Raw genomic sequence first — 20,415 nt, forward strand, 5'->3', positions numbered from 1 at the left:
CCTGAAGCAGTAGGTGAGAACTTAAATGGACTCCAGAAGATGGCAGAGGACAGGAAGACCTGGAGGAACGTTGTCCATGGGGTCGCGATGGGTCGGACACGACTTCGCAATTAACAACAACAAGAAAAGGGGAGGAGCAACCAGAGTGGGATTCTCGGTCCTTGAAGGGGCTGTGAGTCCAGACCGGCCCTTCCTTCTTTCCCACCCTGAGGCTGGCAGTCTCGGGAAAGATTTCCCGCTCGCACGGGCAAGGACTGGAGCCCTTTCCCATTGCTGGGGAGTGTCTGGGCTGGAGCCCCTCCTTGGAGGGAAACGCCACTTTTGCTTTCCTTCGAAAGTGAAAGCGGTGACGCACACAACACACCCTTTCCGAGCACTTGCTCTGCGCGGGGATTCTGGCTCTGTCTCCAGCCACTGGAAGACTCCGGCGGCGACTTCACCGCCCCCACCTCCGCGGGTTCGGTTCCGATACGCCCCCCGCCCCCAGCAGCACGGCTGGGCCAGCGGCAGGCCGAGTCCCGCCAGGGGCGCCTTCCCTCCGGCCGCGAGCCGGGCGGGGCGAGCCAGGCGGAAGGCGGAGCGGCGCCTCCTCTTCGCCCGCCGGAGCGTAGTCGCCGTTGGGGCGCGAGCGGGGGCAGCGCCGCCGCCGTCGCCTGTCTGGGGCCGGAGCGCGGTGCCCGGCTGGATGGAGGCGGCCTACGTGTACCGCCTGGCGGGCGCGCTGGGTTCGGAGCTGCAGCGGCTCTCGGACCGCTTCGGGACGGCCTCCCTGACCGGGCTGGTCCCGCAAGTGGTGCGCCTCCTGGAGCTGCTGGAGACGCTGGCCGCGGACGGGTCGCCCCCGGGATCGCTGCTGGGAGCGTTGTCGGACGAGGGATCTCCCGGCGCCGCGGCCGAGCGCTCGCTGCAGGTGCGGAGGCCCGCGCGCTCCCCCGGCCGAGCGGTCTCCTGCGTTTTCCCGCTGCTGGCCTGGGCGCGCGGCCTGCCCTGCTCTGTCGCGGGTCAGGAGCGCCTCCTCCTCCTCCGGTGGCGACTTGCGCGGAGGGGGGGCGTGGCGGGATAGTGGGGGGCGGGCGAGGGGACCCCTCCGAGGCTGCGCCAGCTCCCCGGGCCGCCGGTTCCCCTCGCGCCGGGCCAGCACCGGGCAGCCTCCCCTGCGCCGCCGGTCCCGGAGCGCTTGGCGCAGATCGAAGCGGGCGGTGCGCTTCTTCCCCTGGCAGGTGGCGGAGGAGCGGCTAGCGGAGGCCCAGGAGCGGGAGCGGCGCCTCCAGAGCCGGCTGACCCAGCTGGAAGAGGAGCAGCAGCGAGCCCTGAGCCGCCTGGCCCGGGTCCAAGCCCAGGAAGGTGAGGCCGGGCCGAGCCAGGAGGGACTTTTCTCGGCGGGGGAGAGGGGGGGCAAAGTCTTGGCCGTTTCCTTGGGCCACGGAGGAGGACGGAGCCGAGAGCCCCTCCCTGCACCCACCTGCTGCTTCCACCTCGCTGGAGTTTGGGGCTGCGGCAACTGCAGCAGCCGTTTGGCTGACTTCCTTGTTTTGGTGCTGTGAAGTGCGGGCTGGCCCCATCGGCCTCCCACCAATGGTGGCCCCGAACGGAGCGGGGGGGGGGCTGCCTTGCTACAGACCACGCTTAGTTTGGAAGGGGGTAGTGAGCCATTCCACCCCGTGGGTGTGTTTGTGATGCAGAGAGAGCAGTTGCATCTGCACAACAGGCTTCTCTGTGGCAGGGTGTGCTGTGCAAATCCAGCCTGGTTGCTTAAGTCATTAGCCCAGGCGTGTCCTGCCTGGGGAGGGCGGCAGCTGCCTGGATGGACCAGGAAACGGTCCAGAATCAAGCTGGGCTGGAGAGAAGGAGAGGGAGACATCCATCGCGGGGAAAGTCCCCGGTTATGCATCATGAGTTGCAGATCGGCCAGTAATGAAATCTGGGCCTCCAGAGGAGAAAGGCAGGTGTGACCTTTGGTAGGCGCCCATCACACCTGCTGGCGCTGCCTTAGAGGATGCCCCTCCCTGGGAGGGAGGAGAGGCCTCCTCCTCCTCCCTTGGCGTCTCTTGGCAGCAGAGAGTGCTGCAAGCTGACTCCTTCCTGAGGGAGGGGGTTAAACTTGCCCTCGCAAGTTCTATGGCTGAAGCTCAGAGACTGTAATGTGGTTTGCATGTTTTGGGTTTAGCAGGATATGTGAATTCCACCTAAAAGTTTCCCGCTTAGCTTTTTGTGCAGACCTAGTCAGTTGTGTTTATTTAACAAACTGTGGTTTGCCACTGACGGGACTTTGGTGAGAGAGAGAGATGCTTCCTTCTTTTCCATCCGGTGTCTTGCCATCTTTTGTCTTCCGTCTTCTGTCTAATTGGTTTTATCACAATTTCCCTGCTTGGGTTGCTGTGAGCTATGCAGCGTCATTGGGAGCTTACACGTTCGAACAACAAAAATAAATAAATAAATAAATGCACCCTAGGAATGGTGCAAGGTAATAATTCTTGATTGGAAAAGTAGCTGAAGCGCTGAGGTGACGAGTGGGGTGGGGTCCCTGGCATCCTCTCTCAGAGCCCCCTTGTGCCAGAGGAACAGGAGATGCTGCCAGGGTACCCGATGTCCGTGGGCAGAGGGGGCACATCCTGCCTGCTGCAGCTGTGGGGGGAGGCAAGGTGGTCCTCACTTCAATCCTTCAAGGGCTCCCTTTGCTGGTGACTTTCTGCGTGCCTGGCGGCTTCTCCTGCCCTTGGGTGCTGCCAAGGGGAATCAGCCTCGCAAGGTTCCTTTGGGTGAAAGCTCAGGTGAGCGATGGCAAAGCCGAAGGGATCCCACGAAGCCGCTCTCTGTCCTGCCTCAGAGGGCCCTGGCCGCAGAGAGCGGGAGTTGATGCTGCAGCTGAAGGAGGTGGTGGACCATCAGAGGGACAAGATCCGCGCCCAGGACCACGAGATCCAGCGCAAGGCCCGGGACACGGAGGCGGTGAGTGTCCCGGGCCTTGGATGGAGGGGAAGCCAAAGGGTGGGGGCTCCTACTCCCCCAGTCACTGAGTGTGGTTGTGGGTCTGTCCCCGCAGCTGCAGGAGCAGCTCAACCGCTTCATGACCGTGAACGAGAACCTGCGCCGGAAGGTGGCCGTGGTGCAGGCCCAGCTCAGGAGCGCCCTGGAGAGGAAGGGGGAGGCGGAGGCCCTCTGGGAAATGGAGAGGCGTGGCAGGGCGGCTTGGCCCGCCAGGACCAGCACCCCCACGGTGGGTGAGAGGGACAGGGCAAGTGCCTGGAGGGAGGGCAAAGGGGGCTCAGGGCCCGTGCAACACAGAGGAGCCCGGGCCCCCCTCCACCCGGCTGAACAAGAGGCAACTACAGTGGCTGCTGCCAGCCTTGCGAGGTAGACCAGATTAGAAACTGACTCCATAGGAAGACCCCAGGGAGTTGGGGAGAGCCAGTCTGAGCGTTTTATTAACCATTTTATTCATGACTTTCGGTGTGACTCCAGGCTGACCTGGGTGGCTCACGGTGCAAGGCAATCTAAACGTCCCCCATCTTTCCTTAGGAACAGGAGGAGGGGGATGTAGGAGGGGCTGCAGGCCCCCCCGAACACCCCCCTGACCAGCGCACCTTCTCAAAGGAAGAGCTGCAGCAGATCCTGCAAGAACGCAACGAGCTCAAGACCAGCCTTTTCCTGGTGGAGGAGGAGTTGGCCTATTACCAAAGGTCAGTCGGTCTCCCCGGGTTCTTTGAGGCGGGGGGGGAGGAGGGGGAGCGTCTCTCCTGATGGACCCCCTGCAGCCCCACAACTGCCTTTGCTCCACGAGAGCCAGACTGCTTCAGATTCTGGCAGGGGGGCCCAAGTGGTCTTCTGACAGGGAGCAGCTGCTCTATGGGGGGGGGGGTGTCCAAGCCCAGAACAGCCTCTTCTTCGATGCCTCCTGCCAAGAGTTGGCTTGTTCCCCTGTCAGACAGCTTTTGGCTATCCAGAGTCGCGTGTTGGGATGGGGTGGGGGGCTATTGAAATCAAAGAAATAAATAACTTCCTCTTAAGACAAAATTTGTAATCCTTAGTCTTATTCTGCAGTGCTGCTGTAACCCTCTTTTACTTTTCACACCTTTGAAAAGCAGAGGCTTTCCCCCTTCCTTCAGAAGACTGAGCCCCCGGCCCACCCAGTGGAAGGGGATGGTCCCTTAAGGCCCTCCAGTGCAGGAATCCTCCAGTGCCCCCCCCCCAGGGGATGCCTCTGCTTAAACACCTCTGCCCCCCCCCAGGCCCCAGCCCTCAAGCCAGTTAGAGCGCTTTGTGTTCAAGAAACGCTTCCTGTCAAAATCCTCCTGATTCCAACCCTGTTTCTCTCCTTCTGGGTCAGCTTGGAAATTTTCACTTGATCGCTTGGTGGCCCTTTGGGGCTTGAAGGTGGCTGCCCCATCTCCTTGTGGCTCTCTCTTCTTCAGGAAGCTCCAGCTTGCCAGGCTCCTTCCAAGAGAGGCAGGGCCCCTTTGCTCCTTCCCGAGGGCTCACCTGGAGATAGGCAAACAGAATAACAGAGATGAAAGGGACCTTGGGGGTCTTCTAGTCCAACCCCCTGCTCAGGCAGGAAAAACTATGCCATTTCAGACAAATGGTTGTCCAGTCTCTTCTTAAAAACTTACAGTGTTGGAGCATTCACAACTTCTGGAGGCAAGTAGTTCCACTGGCTAATTGTTCTAACTGTCAGGAAATTTCTCGTTAGTTCTAGGTTGCTTCTCTCCTTGATCAGTTTCTATCCATTGTTTCTTGTCCTGCCTTCTGGTGCTTTGGAGAATAGGTTGACCCCCCCCTCTTCTTTGTGGCATCCTCTTTGATATTGGAAGACTGATATCATGTCACCCCAAAAAACCATGTTTGCTTTAAACTAGAGGAAACAGTGAAAGAAGCTGGTCCTCTAGGCCAGGGCTTTTCAACCAGTGGTACGGGTACCACCTGTGGTACATTGGCACCTGGCAGGTGGTACGCAATCATCCTAGAAAAGTGGTAGTGGGGAGGGGAATGAGCTGAGCCGGTGGCAGCACCCCACAAGCCTGAGCGAGAGACGGCTGGAGCTGCAGGGCTGTCAGGGCTCAGCGGAAGCGCCAGGATCAGTGCCGCTTTCCAGCTGATTGGTGCTTCTTCGGGGCTGTCAGGGCTCAGCGGAAGCACCAGGATCAGCGTCAGGCTCCAGCTGGAGCTCAGCGCTGATCCTGGCACTTCTGCTGAGCCCAGAAGAAGCACCGATCAGCTGGAATGTTACAGCTTCTCCAGGGTCTTGTGATTTACATTCAGATGCTTGGCAACCGATTCATATTTATGACAGTCACAGTGTCCTAGGATCATGGGAAGTGACCAAAACCTGCTGCAACCACCCAGCAGACGGGGGGAATAAAAACCAAACACCCCCCACCCCATCCCTGCTGCTAATCCCCAACAGAAATGTTCACAACAATGAAAACCTCGGACAGGAGGAAGAGCACCGCTGGGTGGGCAGGCAGGTGTCTTGCTCGGCTGTGGCTGGGGGAGCACTTTTTTCAGGGCCATTGTAACTTCGAACAATCACTAAGCGAACTATTGTAAGTCGAGGACTACCTGCACTTCATCACTTTTTTTCCTTTTTTTTTTTTTTGGGCCATCAAGTTTTTGAGACCTTGCTAGGCGACTGGTGGTCCTCGGATGTTGCCCTATCCTAAAAGTGGTACAATGGGTGAAAAGGTTGAAAAGCCCTGCTCTAGGCTAGGGAAAAGGAGAGAATTAACATAGTTCTCCTGAGCCTCTAATAAAAGAAGCTTTTTAAAAGCTCAGGAAACAAGCAAATATGTTTGCTTCAGGAATCTGATTATCCTTTAAAAATGGGGTTAAAATGTTTAGCCAGAAAACTGCATTTGAATTTTGAACATTGACGTATGTTAAGTCTTGTATGTCTCTACAAGTAGAAAATTCTGTGTGATCAACTTTTTAAAAAATTCCTAACATTTTGCATTCCGGAAAACTACTTTTCACTAACTTCTTTTGAGCTAAAATATAATTTACAAGCAGTTTCATTTCTGAGCTCACTAATTGGATCATAAATGCATCTTTTTTTTAACATCATGTAGAAACATTGTTTTATTATGGATGGGTTACCCTGATCCTAACTCTTTTCTTCCAAATGGGAATGTTTACATTTTAATACCTAAACATAAAAAGAGATATTGCATTTTCTTTTTTAAAAAAGTAAAGTTTGATTTTATTTATTGGTGGAGAGATTTGTCTCTCAAGGAGTTAGGAGAACAGCAGAAACCTCTAATTGCATGATTTTATGCTCTGCAGTCAAGAGGTTGCATTGTATAAATTATTGTCGGCTGCGCAGTCAGCCACTGGATTTGGCATTTTTATCCACCTATCAAGTCCTTCCCAAGCACCTGGGATGGGCAGATGTGGTGGCCTTAAGGGTCTCGTCGCAGGACGTGAGCTGTTCCAAGTAAAGCTGCCTTTTGCAATTGACTGGTGGTGAATCTGTCGATGCCAGTGGTGCTCAAGTAGTGCTTCAGTTGTTTTGGGATTGCACCCAAGGTGCCTATCACCACTGGTGCTACCTTTGCTTTCTTTTGCCACAGTCGTTTTATTTCTGTTTGCAGGTCTTTGCATTTTGTTATCTTCTCCAGCTCTTCTTCTCTTCTGCTGTCTCCAGGTACTGTCGCGTCCACTATTCAAACTTTTTTGTTTTACTTACCGACAATTGTTAACTCCGGGTTCTTGTGTGGCAGGAGCCTGTCTGTTTGAATTCTAAAGTCCCAGAGCAATTTAGCTTCTTTAATTTCTATGACTGTCTCTATTTTGTGGTCCCACCAGTTCTTGCTTGCAAGCACATGGTGCTTCTTGCAGATCTTCCAATGCACTATTATTGCTACTTTGTCATGCCGCTGCTTGTAGTCTGTGCGATCTCCTTGCAGCAGTTTGCCAGGTGGTCGGCTGTTTCTTCGGCTTCTTTGCAGAGGCGGCGCTTGCTGTCTGTCGCTGTCTGTTGATGGCATGAGAAATGAACCAAGAGGCTACACCAGATCCGGAGGCAGGACCAGCCAGGTGTGTGTGTAGACCCAGAGGCTCCTGAGGGAGGGAGCTTGTGCCAAATCTTTGGGGTAAGCCTGGCTAGGAAACAAACTTCCCAGGCAGTCTCTAGCTCTACTTCACAGAGACTAGACCATAATAATAACAACAAGTTTTTACAAGCCTGGTTTGGCTTAACCACCGCTCCTTCTTACGTCTCAGAAAGACGTTTGCCTAGGTTGCTTCGAATGCCATCTTGCTTTCCAGGACTTAAGGAATAATTTCAGCTATATGCTTATTATTCAGTTTATATAGCCATCCATCTGAAATAGTCATCCAGAGTTGCCTTACTGGTGAGATGGCGGGGGCATATAAATTTAATAAATAAATGTAAAAATTGCTCACTGCAATTAAAATATAAAAAAAACAAAATCTATACTACTCCCATTGTATAAAAACAATATAAAAAAACCCCATCTGACATTGTCCATAACCAGAGTGCAGCAATAACAACAACAACAATAATAATAAGTTGGAAGGTACCTTGGAGGTCATCTAGTCCAACCCCTGCTTAGGCAGGAAACCCTATACCATTTCAGATAAATGGCTGCCAATCTCTTCTTAAAACTTCCAGTATTGGAGCATTCACAACTTCTGGAGGCAGGTTGTTCCACTAATTAATTGTTCTAACTATCAGGAAATTTCTCCTTAGTTGAGTTTCCATCCGTTGCTTCTGACCTGCCTTCAGGTGCTTTGGAGAATAGCTTGATTCCCTCTTCTTTGGGGCAGCCCCTCAGATATTGGAAGACTGCTATCATGTTACCCCTCATCCTTATCTTCATTAAACTAGACATACTCAGTTCCAGCAACCGTTCCTTATATGTTTTAGCCTCCAGTCCCCTAATCATTTTGTTGCTCTTCTCTGTACTCTTTCTAGAGTCTCAACATCTTTTTTACATCATGGTGACCAAAACTGGATGCCATATTCCAAGTGTGGCCTTACCAAGGCATTGTAAAGTGGTATTAATACTTCACGTGATCTTGATTCTATCCCTCTGTTAATGAAGCCCAGCATTGTGTTGACTTTTTTGGCAGTTGCAGCACACTGCTGGCTCATATTTAGGTCATATTCCAGCCTAGGGATTCAGCCATTCAATTCATCTGACTGATTACCTGACATCACAGTTGTGTTGACTCTTGGTGATCACATGTAAGCCTTTTCTTATGGTCTGATATACAGTATATACGTTCTGATGTCAGTTATCCAGATTGTCATTTTGTTATTTCCCTTATTGTGTTTGTATTTATCTTACTGCATTTATACTTTGTTTTTTTATATCATGAGTCGCCGGGGTCACCGTGGAGTTGGGAAGTGCCGAAATCTAAATAAATAAATGTCAATAAATCTGCCCTCAGCCCTTTGGACCTTCCAGTGGTCCCTGATTGCCCCTGTAGTTGAGTCCATCCAGTTTGCTGGAGGATTTAAGGAGAAGACTGGACAGCCACTTGTCTGAAATGGTCAATGGTTTCCTGCTTGATCAGGGGTTGGACTAGAAGACCTTCAAGGTCCCTTCCAACTCTGTGATTCTGCTACACTGCTACTGTTTGTTGTCTTTTTCCACCCACCTTCCCAAAATGTGGTGTCCAGATCTGGATGGAGCATTCTTAGTACAAGCTGACCAGTGGAGAACAGAGAGGAGAGCACTGGTGTCTTTTGCAGCTGCCTCGTGGTCTTGGCTCACGTTTAGCGTGTGACCAAAACCTGAAGGCAACAATCCAGATGTGGCCCTACCAAGGCCTTGTAAAGCGGTACTAACACTTCATGTGACCTTGATTCTATCCCCCCCGTTGATGCAGCCAGGACTGCGGTGGCTTTTTTGGCTGCTGGCGCACACGACTGGCTCATATTTAAGTGATCGTCTCCACTAGGACTCCAAGATCCCTGTTGCAGTTGCTAGAGGCGGCATATATTTCCTCCCCCCCCCCAAACCACTTCTGAGACTGAGCTGCTTCTGCCCTCCAGGGAGCTGCTTAATGGGGAGCGGGTCCCTGCCCTCCTCCTGCATGCAGTGAAATCTGCCATCAAGAAACAGCGCAAGAAGATCTGGGCCAAGATGCTGGGCACCGAAGAGGAGCCAACGGGCAGGTGGGTCCCTTGGCAGTCCTTGGCCAGCTGTTTTCCCCAGGCATATCTCTCTCTCTCTCTCTCACTCTCACACACACACACACACTCATAAACTCTCACCCTCTGGCCTCACTCTGTGGTCTCCCACTAGCCACAAAGAATCTGGCAGTCCAGCTGCCCTTTGCCTGGACAGGTCAGAAGCCAAGAGGACCTGGCCTCTTGCACACCTGTTCCTGGAGCTGGGAGGGGAAAGGGTGAAGAGAGGGCATTTGGCTAGGCAGCCTGGGAAGGAAAGAATAATGGCTGCCCCTGACATATTGCCAGGCTAGGCTGGGCTGACTCACCTTATAAATCCGTCTCTTTACGATCGGCTCCAGAGTCTTGGCAGGTGGAGAGGTAAGGCTGACCACTCTGTAGCTCCCGGCATTGGCCGGAAAGTGGGGCCATGCTTCTTCTGCAGCCATGCAAGGCGGATTCTGCAAAAGAGCGCAGGAAGGCTGGAGGCAGCGAACCGGATTCCTCACATAGTTTCTCCAACTTGGTTCCGTCTTAGAAATAACCTGGTCTGGTAGCATAATTTCACGGAACGAGATGCGTGTGTCCTTCCGTTGTTTGTAAGGGCCCTTATTTCGACTCCTGTGGTTGCGGATGGGAAATAGAGGAAAACCAGCCAGTATAGGAAGAAGTTCGTTAACAAGGGTGCAAAATTAAAGGGAGAAAGATGCAAATTAGCCATTCATCCAATGGGGTGGCCCAGAGTTCTAGCAGTGGCAACACTCCAGGGAAATGGGGACTCCCCACAATTTCAGCACATGCATGCACGCATGCGCACGCACACACGCACACACAGAGCTAATTGAGGTGTCTGCAATGCCTGCTCTATTCTGCTCTGTTTCAGGGAGGAAGAGGAGGAGGAGGAGGAAGGTGAGGGGTGGCCGATAGGCTCTTCTGGCTCTGACCACACAGATGGCCGCCTGCCCCCGTCCAGGATCAAGAGCTTGTAAGTCTGGGCTGGACAGAAGTGGGGGAAGTTGGTGAGCTGGGAGGGAATCCTGCCAGGGTCCCGAGACATCTCTGGGGACCAGGAGAAGTGAGCAGACCCCCCCCCAGGCCTGGCAGGCTTCTCTGGGAGACCCTCCCTGGGAAGGTGTAGCTTTTCACTTGTGGATGAAGCAGCTTCCGGTCTCAGGGTTTCTTTCCCAGTCCAGCCTAACATCCTGGAGGCCTTGGCTGTTGTGTGTGTGTGGGGGGGGGGCTGAAGAGGTGGAGTTCAAGGTTGGCCGCCTCTCTTCAGCCAGACTCTTCGGCCTGGGGGGGGGGGTGCACGCTAGCCCTTGGTGAACTCCTGGGTTCTGCATGGCCCCAATAAATCCCGCCAGGCCCCTTTTCTCTCCTCAACTCAGGAACTCTGGACTGAGAGCAGAGGAGCCCTGGGCTCCCCCAGTGAGAGAATCAGCCTTTTGCATGCATCTGTTTATTTATATCCCACCTTTATTTTTTTATGATTAACTCAAGGTGGTGAATACTGTACTCCTTCTGCCTTTTATTCCCCCCCACAACAACCTCCCTGTGAGGCGGGCTGGACTGAGAGACAGTGATTGGCCCAAAGTCACCCAACTGGCTTTCATGCCTAAGGCGGGACTGGAACTCACCCTCTCCTGCTTTCCAGGCCAGCATCTATTTAGAATAAATTCTATTTGGAATAATAACAGAGTTGGAAGGGGCCTTGGAGGTCGTCTAGTCCAGCCCCCTGCCCAAGCAGGAGACTCTACACCATTTCTGACAGATGGAGAGTCCAGTCTCTTCTTGAAAGCCTCCAGGATGAAGCTCCCACAACATCTGGAGGCAACTCCTGTTCTCACTGTCAGGAAATTTCTCCTTACTTCCAGGTTGAATCTCTCCTCGATCAGTTTCTGTCCGTTATTCCTTGTCTGCCCTTCAGATGCTTTGGAGAATAGGTTGACCCCCTCCTCTCTGCAACAGCCCCTCAGCTATTGGAAGACTGCTATCATGTCCCCCTGGTCCTTCTCTTCATTAGACTAGCCATGCCCAGTTCCTGCAACCGTTCTTCGTATATTTTAGCCTCCAGCCCCCTGATCATCTTCATTGCTTTTCTCTGCACTCTCTCCAGAGTCTCAACATCTTTTTTTATAGTATGGAGACCAAAACTGGTTACAATATTCTAGGTGTGGTCTTACTAAGGCTTTATAGAGTAGTATTAGTACCTCACGTGATCTTGATTTAATTAATTTAGGATTGCACTGGCTTTTTTGGCTGGCACCCCACACTGTTGGCTCATATTTAATTGATTGTCTACTAAGACTCCAAGATGCCTCTCACAGTTGCTGCTATTAAGCCTGGTTTGACCCAATCCATGTGTGTGGTTTTGGTTTTTCTTGCCTAAGTGTAAGACTTTACTTTTCTCTATGTTGATAGGGCCCAACGTCCAAGTCTGTCATGATCCCTCTGGCTCTTGAGCCTGTCATCTGGGGCATTGGCTATTCCTGCCAGCTTAGTATCATCTGCAGATTTGATGATTTCCCCTCACCTAGGTTGGCTTGGGGCGCAGAGGGGCATGGGGTGCATTGACCGTATCTCTGCCCACGTGCAGCTTTTCCCACAGCCCCTGCTCCAGCGGCTCCTCGGCCGGGAACCAGAGGGGCGGAAGCGATGGCCAGAGAAATGTCCTTGCTCTCTGTTCTCAGGGGTCTCCTCTGTGTCTCTTCCCTCCCAGTTTCAGCCAATGGTATCACAGAAGCTCCCAGCCCAGCCCCACGGAAAACAGGCCTGGAACCTGGGAGATCCTCAGCGCAGAAGATGTGGGTCCGGGGGAAGAAGAGAGCGACGAAGTGCCCCCCAGTGGCTCCTCTTCCCCAGCCCCAACCTCCCCGCTTCCTTGAGCCGGGACACTCACGGCTGGACTTGCAGCGCTGCCCTTCTGGGCTCCCGGAGAGACGCTTGGGGGAAGTGCTGACCCGGTTTTGCCAGCAGCCTGGGGTCCCTGCCCTCCCAGACCCCTCACCCTCTCCCTGCCCAGAAGGCAGCAAGAGGCTGCCCTGAGGGTGCTGTGCCCAGAACCGGCTGCCTGGCCTCCGCCCGGCCCTCCCTCCACCCAGGTTGCGCCTTCTGGGAACCGCCTGGAAGAAGAGTTGTATGTTGCCCTGCGCCTGCAGTCTCCGAGGACGACCAGCAAGTGTGCAACCTTAAATTTTAACACCAAAATGATGACAATAAAACAGAAAACATGCAGTGGGCATGAAGAGCCTCCTTGGGAGGAAGCAGAAATCCGCCCCCCCCCATCTGTGACGGAAGCAGAGGGAGGGGCAGGGCAGGATGTCTTACCCCCACCAAGATGCCCCCCTGCCAGTTTCCACTCAAGCCTTTTGTGCAAATCTTAAAAGTGGATAAAGCACCCCTTCCTTCTCCTGAAGGGGGGGCAAGCTGGAAGCCTCGGAACCCCCCCCCAAGATGCAACTCCTGGTGCTCCCCTCCCTTTCCCTGACCTGAGGGGAAGCTGCAGGTCAGCCTGCTCTGGCCTCCAGGAAAGGGGAACCAGGGGTCCTCCCCTTCTGTGCCCAGGAAGGCCTCAAGAGGAAGCTGCACTGCTTGGACAGAGCTGGGGGGGGGGAGCTGGCAGAAGTCAGTCATGGGGGGGGGAGACTCCTGCTCATGGGGGAGCCTCACCACGGAAGGGGCAGCCCCTCTGGCTCCAGAGAGGGACCAGCACACAAAGTTCTTTAGCTTGGAACAAAATGAAGTTCCCTTTTGGTTGCTGACCGCTACTGCCCCTGCCCTGCACACTCGGACTCCAGCCTGTCCAAACAATCCGGGTCCAGTGGGGCCCCGGCATTCCTAGAGCCTCCGCCTCAAACCCTTTGGGGGCTGGGAAGGCTGCGGGCAGGTCAGCCTCGGGTTCTGCCAGAAATCACAGCACAAAGAGGTCCCCCTCTGGGCTAAGGCTGGGCGGTGGGGGGTCGCCTTCTGCAGGGGTCCCCGGGGAGCCTGGGAGGGGCCCGGGAGTCTGAGGCCAGAGATCCCGCCGATCCTTTCAGCCTCTGGGGCGACCGTGCTCCTCCGCCTCTCCTTCCTCCTCTGCCCGGCCGGCTTCCTCAGGAAGATCCGCAGGAAATAGGCGGGAGGCGCTGCTGCGCGGAGGGTCGCGGCCGCCCGACTTCTCCCAGCCGGGCCCCGGGACGATGGAGCGCCGCTGGGCTCTGCTGTTGCTGTGGCTCGGCCTGCCGGGTCCTGGGCGCGGCTCCCCGGAGCTGGAGCCCGGGGGAAGGCACGTGTGCCCGGCGGAAGATAGGTAGGGGGGGAGCCAGCCGGCCCCGCTTCGCCGACGGCCGCCCGTGCGCTCCGCTCTGGCCGGTCGGGGCAAGGCCGAGGGTGTCGGGGCGCCTCCGCTCCAGGGACCGGCGGGGCTTCGGGGGGGGGGCGCCTTTCGCCCTTGGCCTGCTGGCTGCGGCTGCCCGCGCCTTCCCTTTCTGCCCATTCTTTCCCAGCTCCGCTACGGTCCGCCCGAGGCTCCAGCGGACCGGCCGGGAAGGCAGCCGCTTGCCGGGGCTATTTGAGCCTCGCCCCTCCGTCCGGCCAAGAGCCCGGAGCAGCGCCGCTTCGCCTCGGAGCGCGTCGGACGGTCCTGCTCGGCCGCGTTTTTCTCCGGGAGAATTCGGAAGGGTTTTCCCGCACCTTAAGGGAGGAGGCGGGTGGCTCCGCCGAGGACGGGCCGGGCCGGGCGGGTGTCGCTGGGGGCCGGTGGCTCGGGTTGGGCTCCCGCTCTCTCCGGCTAAGAGCGCGCTTTCTCCCGCTAGTCTGCCGCCCGCCCTCGTCTGCTGCCCGGGATGGGAGCAAGTGGGGCCCGAGTGCCCCCTCGGTGAGTTGCTTTCCCCCGGGGGGCTCCTGCTCGCACACCCACCGCCCCCCCCGGTCTGGAGTTCGGGACGGCGGGGGGGGGGCAAAGGCCCGGCAGGGATCCGGGCCCGACGCGGTTGCTTCTGCCCCGGGAACGCCCCTCCGGGCCGAGAACGGTGGCCGCTGTGCTGATGCCTTGCGCCCCCTTCTGGGGGGGAAAGAGACGGTACCCTCGGACTCACCTCGCCCCTCGCTCTCCCCGCAGCCCTCTGCTTGGGCGCCGAGGCCTGCCAGGAGCGGGAGGTCTGCGTTCGCCCGTCGGTCTGCCGCTGCCGGCCGGGCTTCTTCGGGGCCAACTGTAGCGCCCGTGAGTACGGCCCAGTGGGGGAGAGCCAAAAAACCGCTCCCCCAACGCGGGTTCGGTAGGCAACCCCGGACCCTCGCCTTTTCCCTCTCTCCCGCTCTGTGTGGGGACCATCAAGAGTGGGCGGCTCATGACCCCCACCCGAACCCTGCCTTGCCCGGCCCTGATTGGGTTCACGCCCTGGCCACGGACCGGCTTCCCACCCGATCCCCTTTGCCTGCCTGGGCAGGAAAGCACTCCTAAGGTTGTCACCTGGACGGGTGCTGGGGCCCATGGCCGCTTGGCTCCTCGGAGAGACCCTGCTGCGGCCCAGGCTTACAGTGGGGGGAAGGGGCTGGTCCAGGGTTTGAGGGGTGCTGTGCTTCTCTTTCAGGGTGCCCGGAGCAGTTCTGGGGCCCAGACTGCAAGCAGAACTGCCGCTGCCATCCCCACGGCCAGTGCCATCCAGCCAGTGGAGAGTGCAGCTGCCACCCGGGCTGGTGGGGGCTGCTCTGCCAGTCGGCCTGCCTGTGTGGGAAGCGAGGCCGCTGCCACCCTGTCACAGGCACCTGCCGGTGTGATCCAGGCTGGTGGGCCCCTGACTGTCGGAGACAGTGCCAGTGCAATCTCTCAGGCTCCCACTGTGATCCGGCCACTGGCCGCTGCCTCTGTCATCGGGGCTGGTGGGGCAGGAGATGCGCCTCTCTCTGCAGCTGCCACGGATCGCCTTGTGCCCAGGAATCTGGGCGATGCGAATGCACGGAAGGGTGGTGGGGGCCGGCCTGCCAGCACCTGTGCCAGTGTGCGCACGGCCTGTGCGCACCTCAGGATGGACGCTGCACCTGTGATGCTGGCTACAGAGGCCCCAGCTGCACAGAGCCCTGCCAGGGGGGGACTTACGGACCCCAGTGTGCCCACAGGTGAGGAGCCTATGACTCAGAGGAGCCAGGTGTGTCCTTTGCCTGCCCAAAGCGGGCCGAGGGAAGAGCAGAGAAGCTGAGCGCTGGGCTGCTTGTGTGCCATCTGTGTTCTTTCTCTACTGCGCCTGCAGCTGCGGCCACTGCAGGAACCAACAGCCCTGCTCCCCCGTGGAGGGGGCCTGCCTGGCCTGTGACCCTGGCTGGAATGGGACCCACTGCCGGCAGCCGTGCTCTCTGGGGCTGTATGGAGAGAACTGCACGCAGCCGTGTCCCCGCCACTGTCGCCAGGGAGAGACTTGCCATCCACAAACAGGACGATGCCAGAACTGTGAGGCTGGATTCGTGGGGGCCAGGTGGGGCTGTGAGCCTGGGCCCTCTGCACAGGCAGCAGGGGCCTTCCTGGCTGCCAGAAATTGGGAGGGAAGCAAGTGCAGCAGGAGAAGCCTTGCAGGCTGGAGGGGGTTGCCAGTTGGAATCTATCCCCGCCCAGAGAGGGCCCTGTCCTCTCCTCACTTCTGCCCCTCAAGCCCCCCCCCATGGCTTTGTTGCAGGTGCGAGGCCCCCTGTCCCCTTAGCTTCTTTGGAGAGGCCTGCCAGTCCCCTTGCCCCGACTGCTTCCACGGGAGCTGTGATCCTGCCTCCGGGACCTGCCTCTGCCAGCCTGGCTACTGGGGCTCCAGGTAACGAGATGGGATGGTGGCAGGGATGTCCTGCTTTCCCCCCCCCCCATGCCCCATTTTCTCTCTGACTCCTTTGCAGCTGCAACCAGACCTGCCCGGAAGCCTTCCATGGCCCCAATTGCTCCGCAGCCTGTCCCTGTACAGGGGGACCGTGCCACCCCCTCACTGGGGACTGCCAGCAGGGTGAGTCTCCCTTCCCTGGGCTGGGCCTGAGGTGAACCAGAAGGCGCCCCCTGGGGAGGGGGTCTTCCTCGCTCCTCTGACTTTTACCCTCCCCTGCCAGGAGTCCAAGGCCGGGGGGCCCTCCTGGCAGGCATCCTGGGCCCCCTCCTGCTCCTGATCCTGCTGGGCTGCTGCTGCTGGTCCCACGGCCTCCATGGGGCAGCCTCGGTGGATGGGTGAGAGCCCCACACACACAGAGCCAGAAGAGCCGGGAACCTGTGCCTGGGGAATGGATCCTCTTGGCTGGGTTCGTGGTGGTAGGGGGGCTCTCTTGGGACTGGATTAATCCCCACCTCAGACAGGTTTGAACAGAACAACCGGGAACGTGGGGAAGCCTGTCTGATCTAGTCCAATATTGGGAGGGGGCCGAAAAGCTTCATTCGCGCCTCTTTGCTCAAGCTGCCCCCATGACCCCAGAGAAATGAGCCCCTGGAGGAGGCCTGGACAGGGGAAATGGGGGTCTCCCCAGTCTGAGCGCCCCCTCTTTCTTAGGGTGCCAGGGGCCGAGCGGGATCGCCTCCCTCCAGCGAAGCATCGCCTGATGGCCCTGTTGCCCAGCATCCCTTCCAGCTTTCCCTGCTTCTCACGAGGGGGCTCCAAGCTTCCACGGGTGACAGGTGAGGGGCTGCCCACAAGCACAAGCTTCTGCACGAAGGGGTCTGTATTTCTGTGCCCCCCTGCTTGCCTGCTGTCCCAGAAGCCAAGGGGGGGGGGTTGAGGGGCAGGGCCTGGGGTGGGAAGGGTGGCCCCTGATAGCCAATCCCTGCTCTGATGCTTGTCCTCTCCCAGTCACCCACCGAGACCCGGAGGCGCCCTTCAACCCCAGTTTCATTGAACCAACATCTGCTGCCTGGCCCTCGGACAGCTCCTTCTGCTCCTCCTCCTCCTCCTCCGAGGGAGTCAACAAAGAAAGGGGGGGCTGCCAAGGGCCGCAGTCTGCTCTCCCCCCCAGTGAAGGTAGGAGTGCGAGTGGGGGGGAGAGGTAGGGGATCCCCTCCCAGTGAGCCTAAATCTCGCCATCGCCACTTGTCGTCACTGTGCTAAAGGATCTCAGCGTCAAGCCAGGGAAAAGCAGCCTCTGGGCCCACAGCCACTTTGAGCAAGTCCCCGAATGTCCTGCTCTGATTTTGCTGCTGCTGATCCCTTGGGAGGGAGGGAGCTTGCAACAGAGTAACAGAGTTGGAAGGGACATTGGAGGTCTTCTAGTCCAACCCTCTGCACAAACAGAAGACCCCAGACTGCTCTGGACAAATGGCTGCCCAGTCTCTTCTTGAAAGCCTCCAGAAGTGATGGAGCACCCACAACTTCTGTAGGGAAGCCATTCCACTGGTTAATTGTTCTAACTGTCAGGAAGTTTCCCCTTAGTTCCAGGTTGCTTCTCTCCTTGATGAGTTTCCATCCGTTGCTTCTTGTCCTGCCTTCAGGGGCTTTGGGGAATAGGTGGAGCCCCCCTTCTTTAGGGCAGCCCTCCTCGTGGTGGGGGTGGTGAGGGGATGCTGTGGCCCTGCTATGGGCTTGGCTCAGGCCTGAAGGACGGGCTGCTTGTGCCTAATGCACAGAAGAGGCTCAGCTGTAGGTGTGCCATGACCTCCAGGTGTGGTGGGATGAGGCCCCCAGGCCAGCTCAGCTATGCTCCTTGCACCACCACACCTGGCTGGGGGTGCAGAGACTGTATTGCATTAGTGTCCCGCTAGAACAAACCCAGTCCAGACTTTTTTTTTTTTAAAAAAATCCCTTTTCCTGCTCTTTCAGCCTTGCCAGAGGGCAGCCTTCTCCCCGAGGCAACAACGGTGCACCCCTCACCCTTTGCCATCCCTCGCACCTCCAGCATCGCCAAGGGCAAGCGGCCCTCCGTCTCCTTTGCAGAAGGGACCCACTTTGGCCCTCAGAGCCTCAGGGCCCCCCCAGAGGCCCTCAACCCTGCCCAGAAGCCAACGGCCTCTGAAAGCTCAGTCCAAGGTGCTCCTCCTCTGCAGGGGGCCTCATGCCACTCCCTGGGCAGAAGCTGCTACGAGAACATGGCACCAACTCCCTGGGAGGACAGTGGCTGGGCCTCTGCAGGCCACCATCCCAGAGGTCACAGGAGCTGGGCTGGTGGCCCCCGGCCCCTGGCGCAGAGACCGGAGCCCCCAGAGGCAGCCGCTGTGGAAGCTTGCATCCATGAGCCCAGCATCACCACCATTTATGTGACTGTGGGCCAAGTTGGAAGGGGCAACAAAGACCCTCGGCTGGCTGTCCCGCAGCATTGGGGGAGTGGGCAGCAGGAGGCCACCTGGCCAAGGAGCCTAAAGAAGCTGCCGAGGAAGTTGGCCGCAGAGACGGGCCCTGGCATGGCTGAAGTTCAAGACCTGCTGGCTCCTGACAAGAAGGTGGAAGGTGGAGGGACCAGTAGCAGCCTGGACCCATGACTCCCCTGGAGGGCTCAGCTAGGGGAGTAAACGTGCCCTGCCTCTGGGTTTGCCCCAGGAGCCCAGCTGTGTCCAGCATCTTCCCACAAACAAGGGAGGAGCGAAGCTTCAAGGGGTCCTGCGTGGAGGAGGCCAATTCTGCCGGGCCCCAGAAGGGATTGGGCCCCTAACCTTCAATCTTTTTGGAGGCTGCCCTCACCACTGGAAACACTTGAACCCGGAGCCTGACGCCCTATGGAGCCCTTCCTTTCCCTTCTGCTCAGAAAAGAGTCTTTGGCAACAGTCTGGCATCCGGATAGATGCTTCTTTGGGCATCTCTCAGTCACTGCGTTGCACTGATCAGACAACTGGCCTGGAACTGCGGGCACCTGCCTCCCCTGCTGCCCACAGCTGGGCTCTTTTGCCCGTGGGCACCCAGCCTTGGAAGGATCTGGGGAAGGAACTGCCAGTGGTGGCCAGCAGGGGGCGGTTGCCTCTTGCTGGTCTGTGGCAGCCAACGGTGGTTTATGGTTAACTAAACCGTGGTTTATAATTTATGGCTCACTAAATGTTGGATTACTTAGTGCGGTTTTTTGGGCCCACATGATATGCTGAACCCGACTTCTGCCCAGAGCACAAACGGAAGCATTGAGATGCCGGCCTGGGACGTGCGTTTCACACCCCCTTGGCCCTTGGGGGGGGGTGGAGGGCCCCTGATTAAAAGGTCAGATCTGAGCTGTGTTCAGACTAGCCTTTGCACCCCCAGCCCACCTCCCCTCTTTGGTGGAAAAGTCCTCACTCCTCCTGGGTCTTCCGAAGGGTGCCTGATTTTGCCTCTGAATATTACAACAACATCTCAGGTCCTTCAACGCAGTTTGAATGAACACACCAGACCAATGTTGCAGTTTGTTGCCTGGCTTCACAATCACAACTATACCCCGTGCAAGGTGCCAGTGTGAAAAGTAATGCCGCTACCGTCCAACTCTCAGGAAGGGCAAAAACCTCTTCAAGAGCACAGCAGAAAATTGTGGAAGAAGTCACAAAGAGTCCCAGGACAACTTCGGGGGGGGGTCTGCAGGCCCCTCTCACCCTGGATAAAGTCACGTGTTCCATTTTTACCACCCTGATGCTCCCCTCCAGTTGGCTAAAAACACCTGGATGGCCCTCCAATCTTCCGGAGGGCGCGCGCGCGCACACACACACACACACACACACACACACACACACACACACACACACACACACACACACACCCCTGACAAAGCCCAGAGGGGAGCAGGGCTACCGGCAGGCAGGCAGGGGTGTGAGCGTTTGGGGGACTTGGCTGCCTCAGGACCCGAGCAACCTGCCCTCCTTCAGGGAAGCCCCTTTCGCCCTGTGGCGGAGGAACCCCGGGAGAATTCCGGTCCAGGGGGCGCTTCGGTCGGATCAGCCGCAGCTCTGCGAGATGGAGAAATTCACGGCTTTGGAAGCCGCCCGGCCAGAGCCCCGACCGATCCCCCGGGCAGAGAGGCGCCGACCGCCTGGGATCTCTCAGCCGAAGCTTCCCTGCGAAGGGATGGACCGGCCGCCTTTGTTCACCAACCCAGCCGGGAAAGAGCACCCGGCGCGGGGACTTTTTGGTCACGGCGATCGCCCTCAAGAGCGGGGCCACCGGGGAGGGAATCCGAGGGCAGCCCTGGTTGCGTGCCGGAGGCGACAGGCCCCGCTGGGAGGGACGCCTTTGCTCAGGGCCCCGGGAAGAATCCGTAGGAGAGCTCCGGCGACAGCCGCGGGCAGGCAGGCGAAGGCGGGACCCGTAGCCTCCGAGGGGCGCCCGACGCCCTTCCACCCAGCCCAGGTCCCGGCCCGTCTCTGCCAGGCGGCGGCAGTTGCGGGGCGGGGGGCGGGT

The 20,415-nt window shown here is 57.6% G+C and overlaps 2 protein-coding genes across 2 annotated transcripts; both read left to right on the forward strand.

Annotated features, from left to right (window-relative positions):
- The first annotated feature begins 685 nt into the window (after nucleotides 1-685).
- Nucleotides 686-12,370, forward strand: LOC120319399 (Rab interacting lysosomal protein). The gene is made up of 8 exons (XM_039368222.1): nucleotides 686-910; nucleotides 1,221-1,344; nucleotides 2,828-2,949; nucleotides 3,044-3,217; nucleotides 3,520-3,680; nucleotides 9,020-9,142; nucleotides 10,020-10,121; nucleotides 11,856-12,370. Exons 1-8 carry the CDS (start codon nucleotides 686-688, stop codon nucleotides 12,019-12,021), a joined length of 1,197 nt encoding a protein of 398 aa, XP_039224156.1. The 3' UTR covers nucleotides 12,022-12,370.
- A 444-nt stretch (nucleotides 12,371-12,814) lies between these two features.
- On the forward strand, nucleotides 12,815-19,105 carry SCARF1 (scavenger receptor class F member 1). Its single transcript, XM_039368269.1, has 11 exons — nucleotides 12,815-13,427; nucleotides 13,933-13,994; nucleotides 14,238-14,339; nucleotides 14,710-15,235; nucleotides 15,367-15,588; nucleotides 15,787-15,915; nucleotides 15,995-16,098; nucleotides 16,199-16,313; nucleotides 16,630-16,754; nucleotides 16,927-17,094; nucleotides 17,890-19,105. The coding sequence occupies exons 1-11, from the start codon at nucleotides 13,318-13,320 to the stop codon at nucleotides 18,543-18,545; spliced, it is 2,319 nt and encodes a 772-aa protein (XP_039224203.1). The 5' UTR covers nucleotides 12,815-13,317; the 3' UTR covers nucleotides 18,546-19,105.
- Nucleotides 19,106-20,415: the final 1,310 nt, after the last annotated feature.

Source organism: Crotalus tigris, unplaced genomic scaffold, assembly GCF_016545835.1.
Source record: "Crotalus tigris isolate CLP2741 ecotype Arizona unplaced genomic scaffold, ASM1654583v1 scf7180000020724.653033, whole genome shotgun sequence".
Classification (NCBI taxonomy): Eukaryota; Metazoa; Chordata; class Lepidosauria; order Squamata; family Viperidae; genus Crotalus; species Crotalus tigris.

Bases quoted from the DNA above. Each gene is read 5' to 3' on its own strand.
- LOC120319399 (XM_039368222.1), top strand. From the start codon at position 686: ATGGAGGCGGCCTACGTGTACCGCCTGGCGGGCGCGCTGGGTTCGGAG. The intron at 1,345-2,827 runs GTGAGGCCGGGC...GTCCTGCCTCAG, and splicing joins CCGGGTCCAAGCCCAGGAAG to AGGGCCCTGGCCGCAGAGAG. The intron at 9,143-10,019 runs GTGGGTCCCTTG...GCTCTGTTTCAG, and splicing joins GAAGAGGAGCCAACGGGCAG to GGAGGAAGAGGAGGAGGAGG.
- SCARF1 (XM_039368269.1), top strand. From the start codon at position 13,318: ATGGAGCGCCGCTGGGCTCTGCTGTTGCTGTGGCTCGGCCTGCCGGGT. The intron at 13,428-13,932 runs GTAGGGGGGGAG...TTCTCCCGCTAG, and splicing joins GTGTGCCCGGCGGAAGATAG to TCTGCCGCCCGCCCTCGTCT. The intron at 15,236-15,366 runs GTGAGGAGCCTA...CTGCGCCTGCAG, and splicing joins GGACCCCAGTGTGCCCACAG to CTGCGGCCACTGCAGGAACC.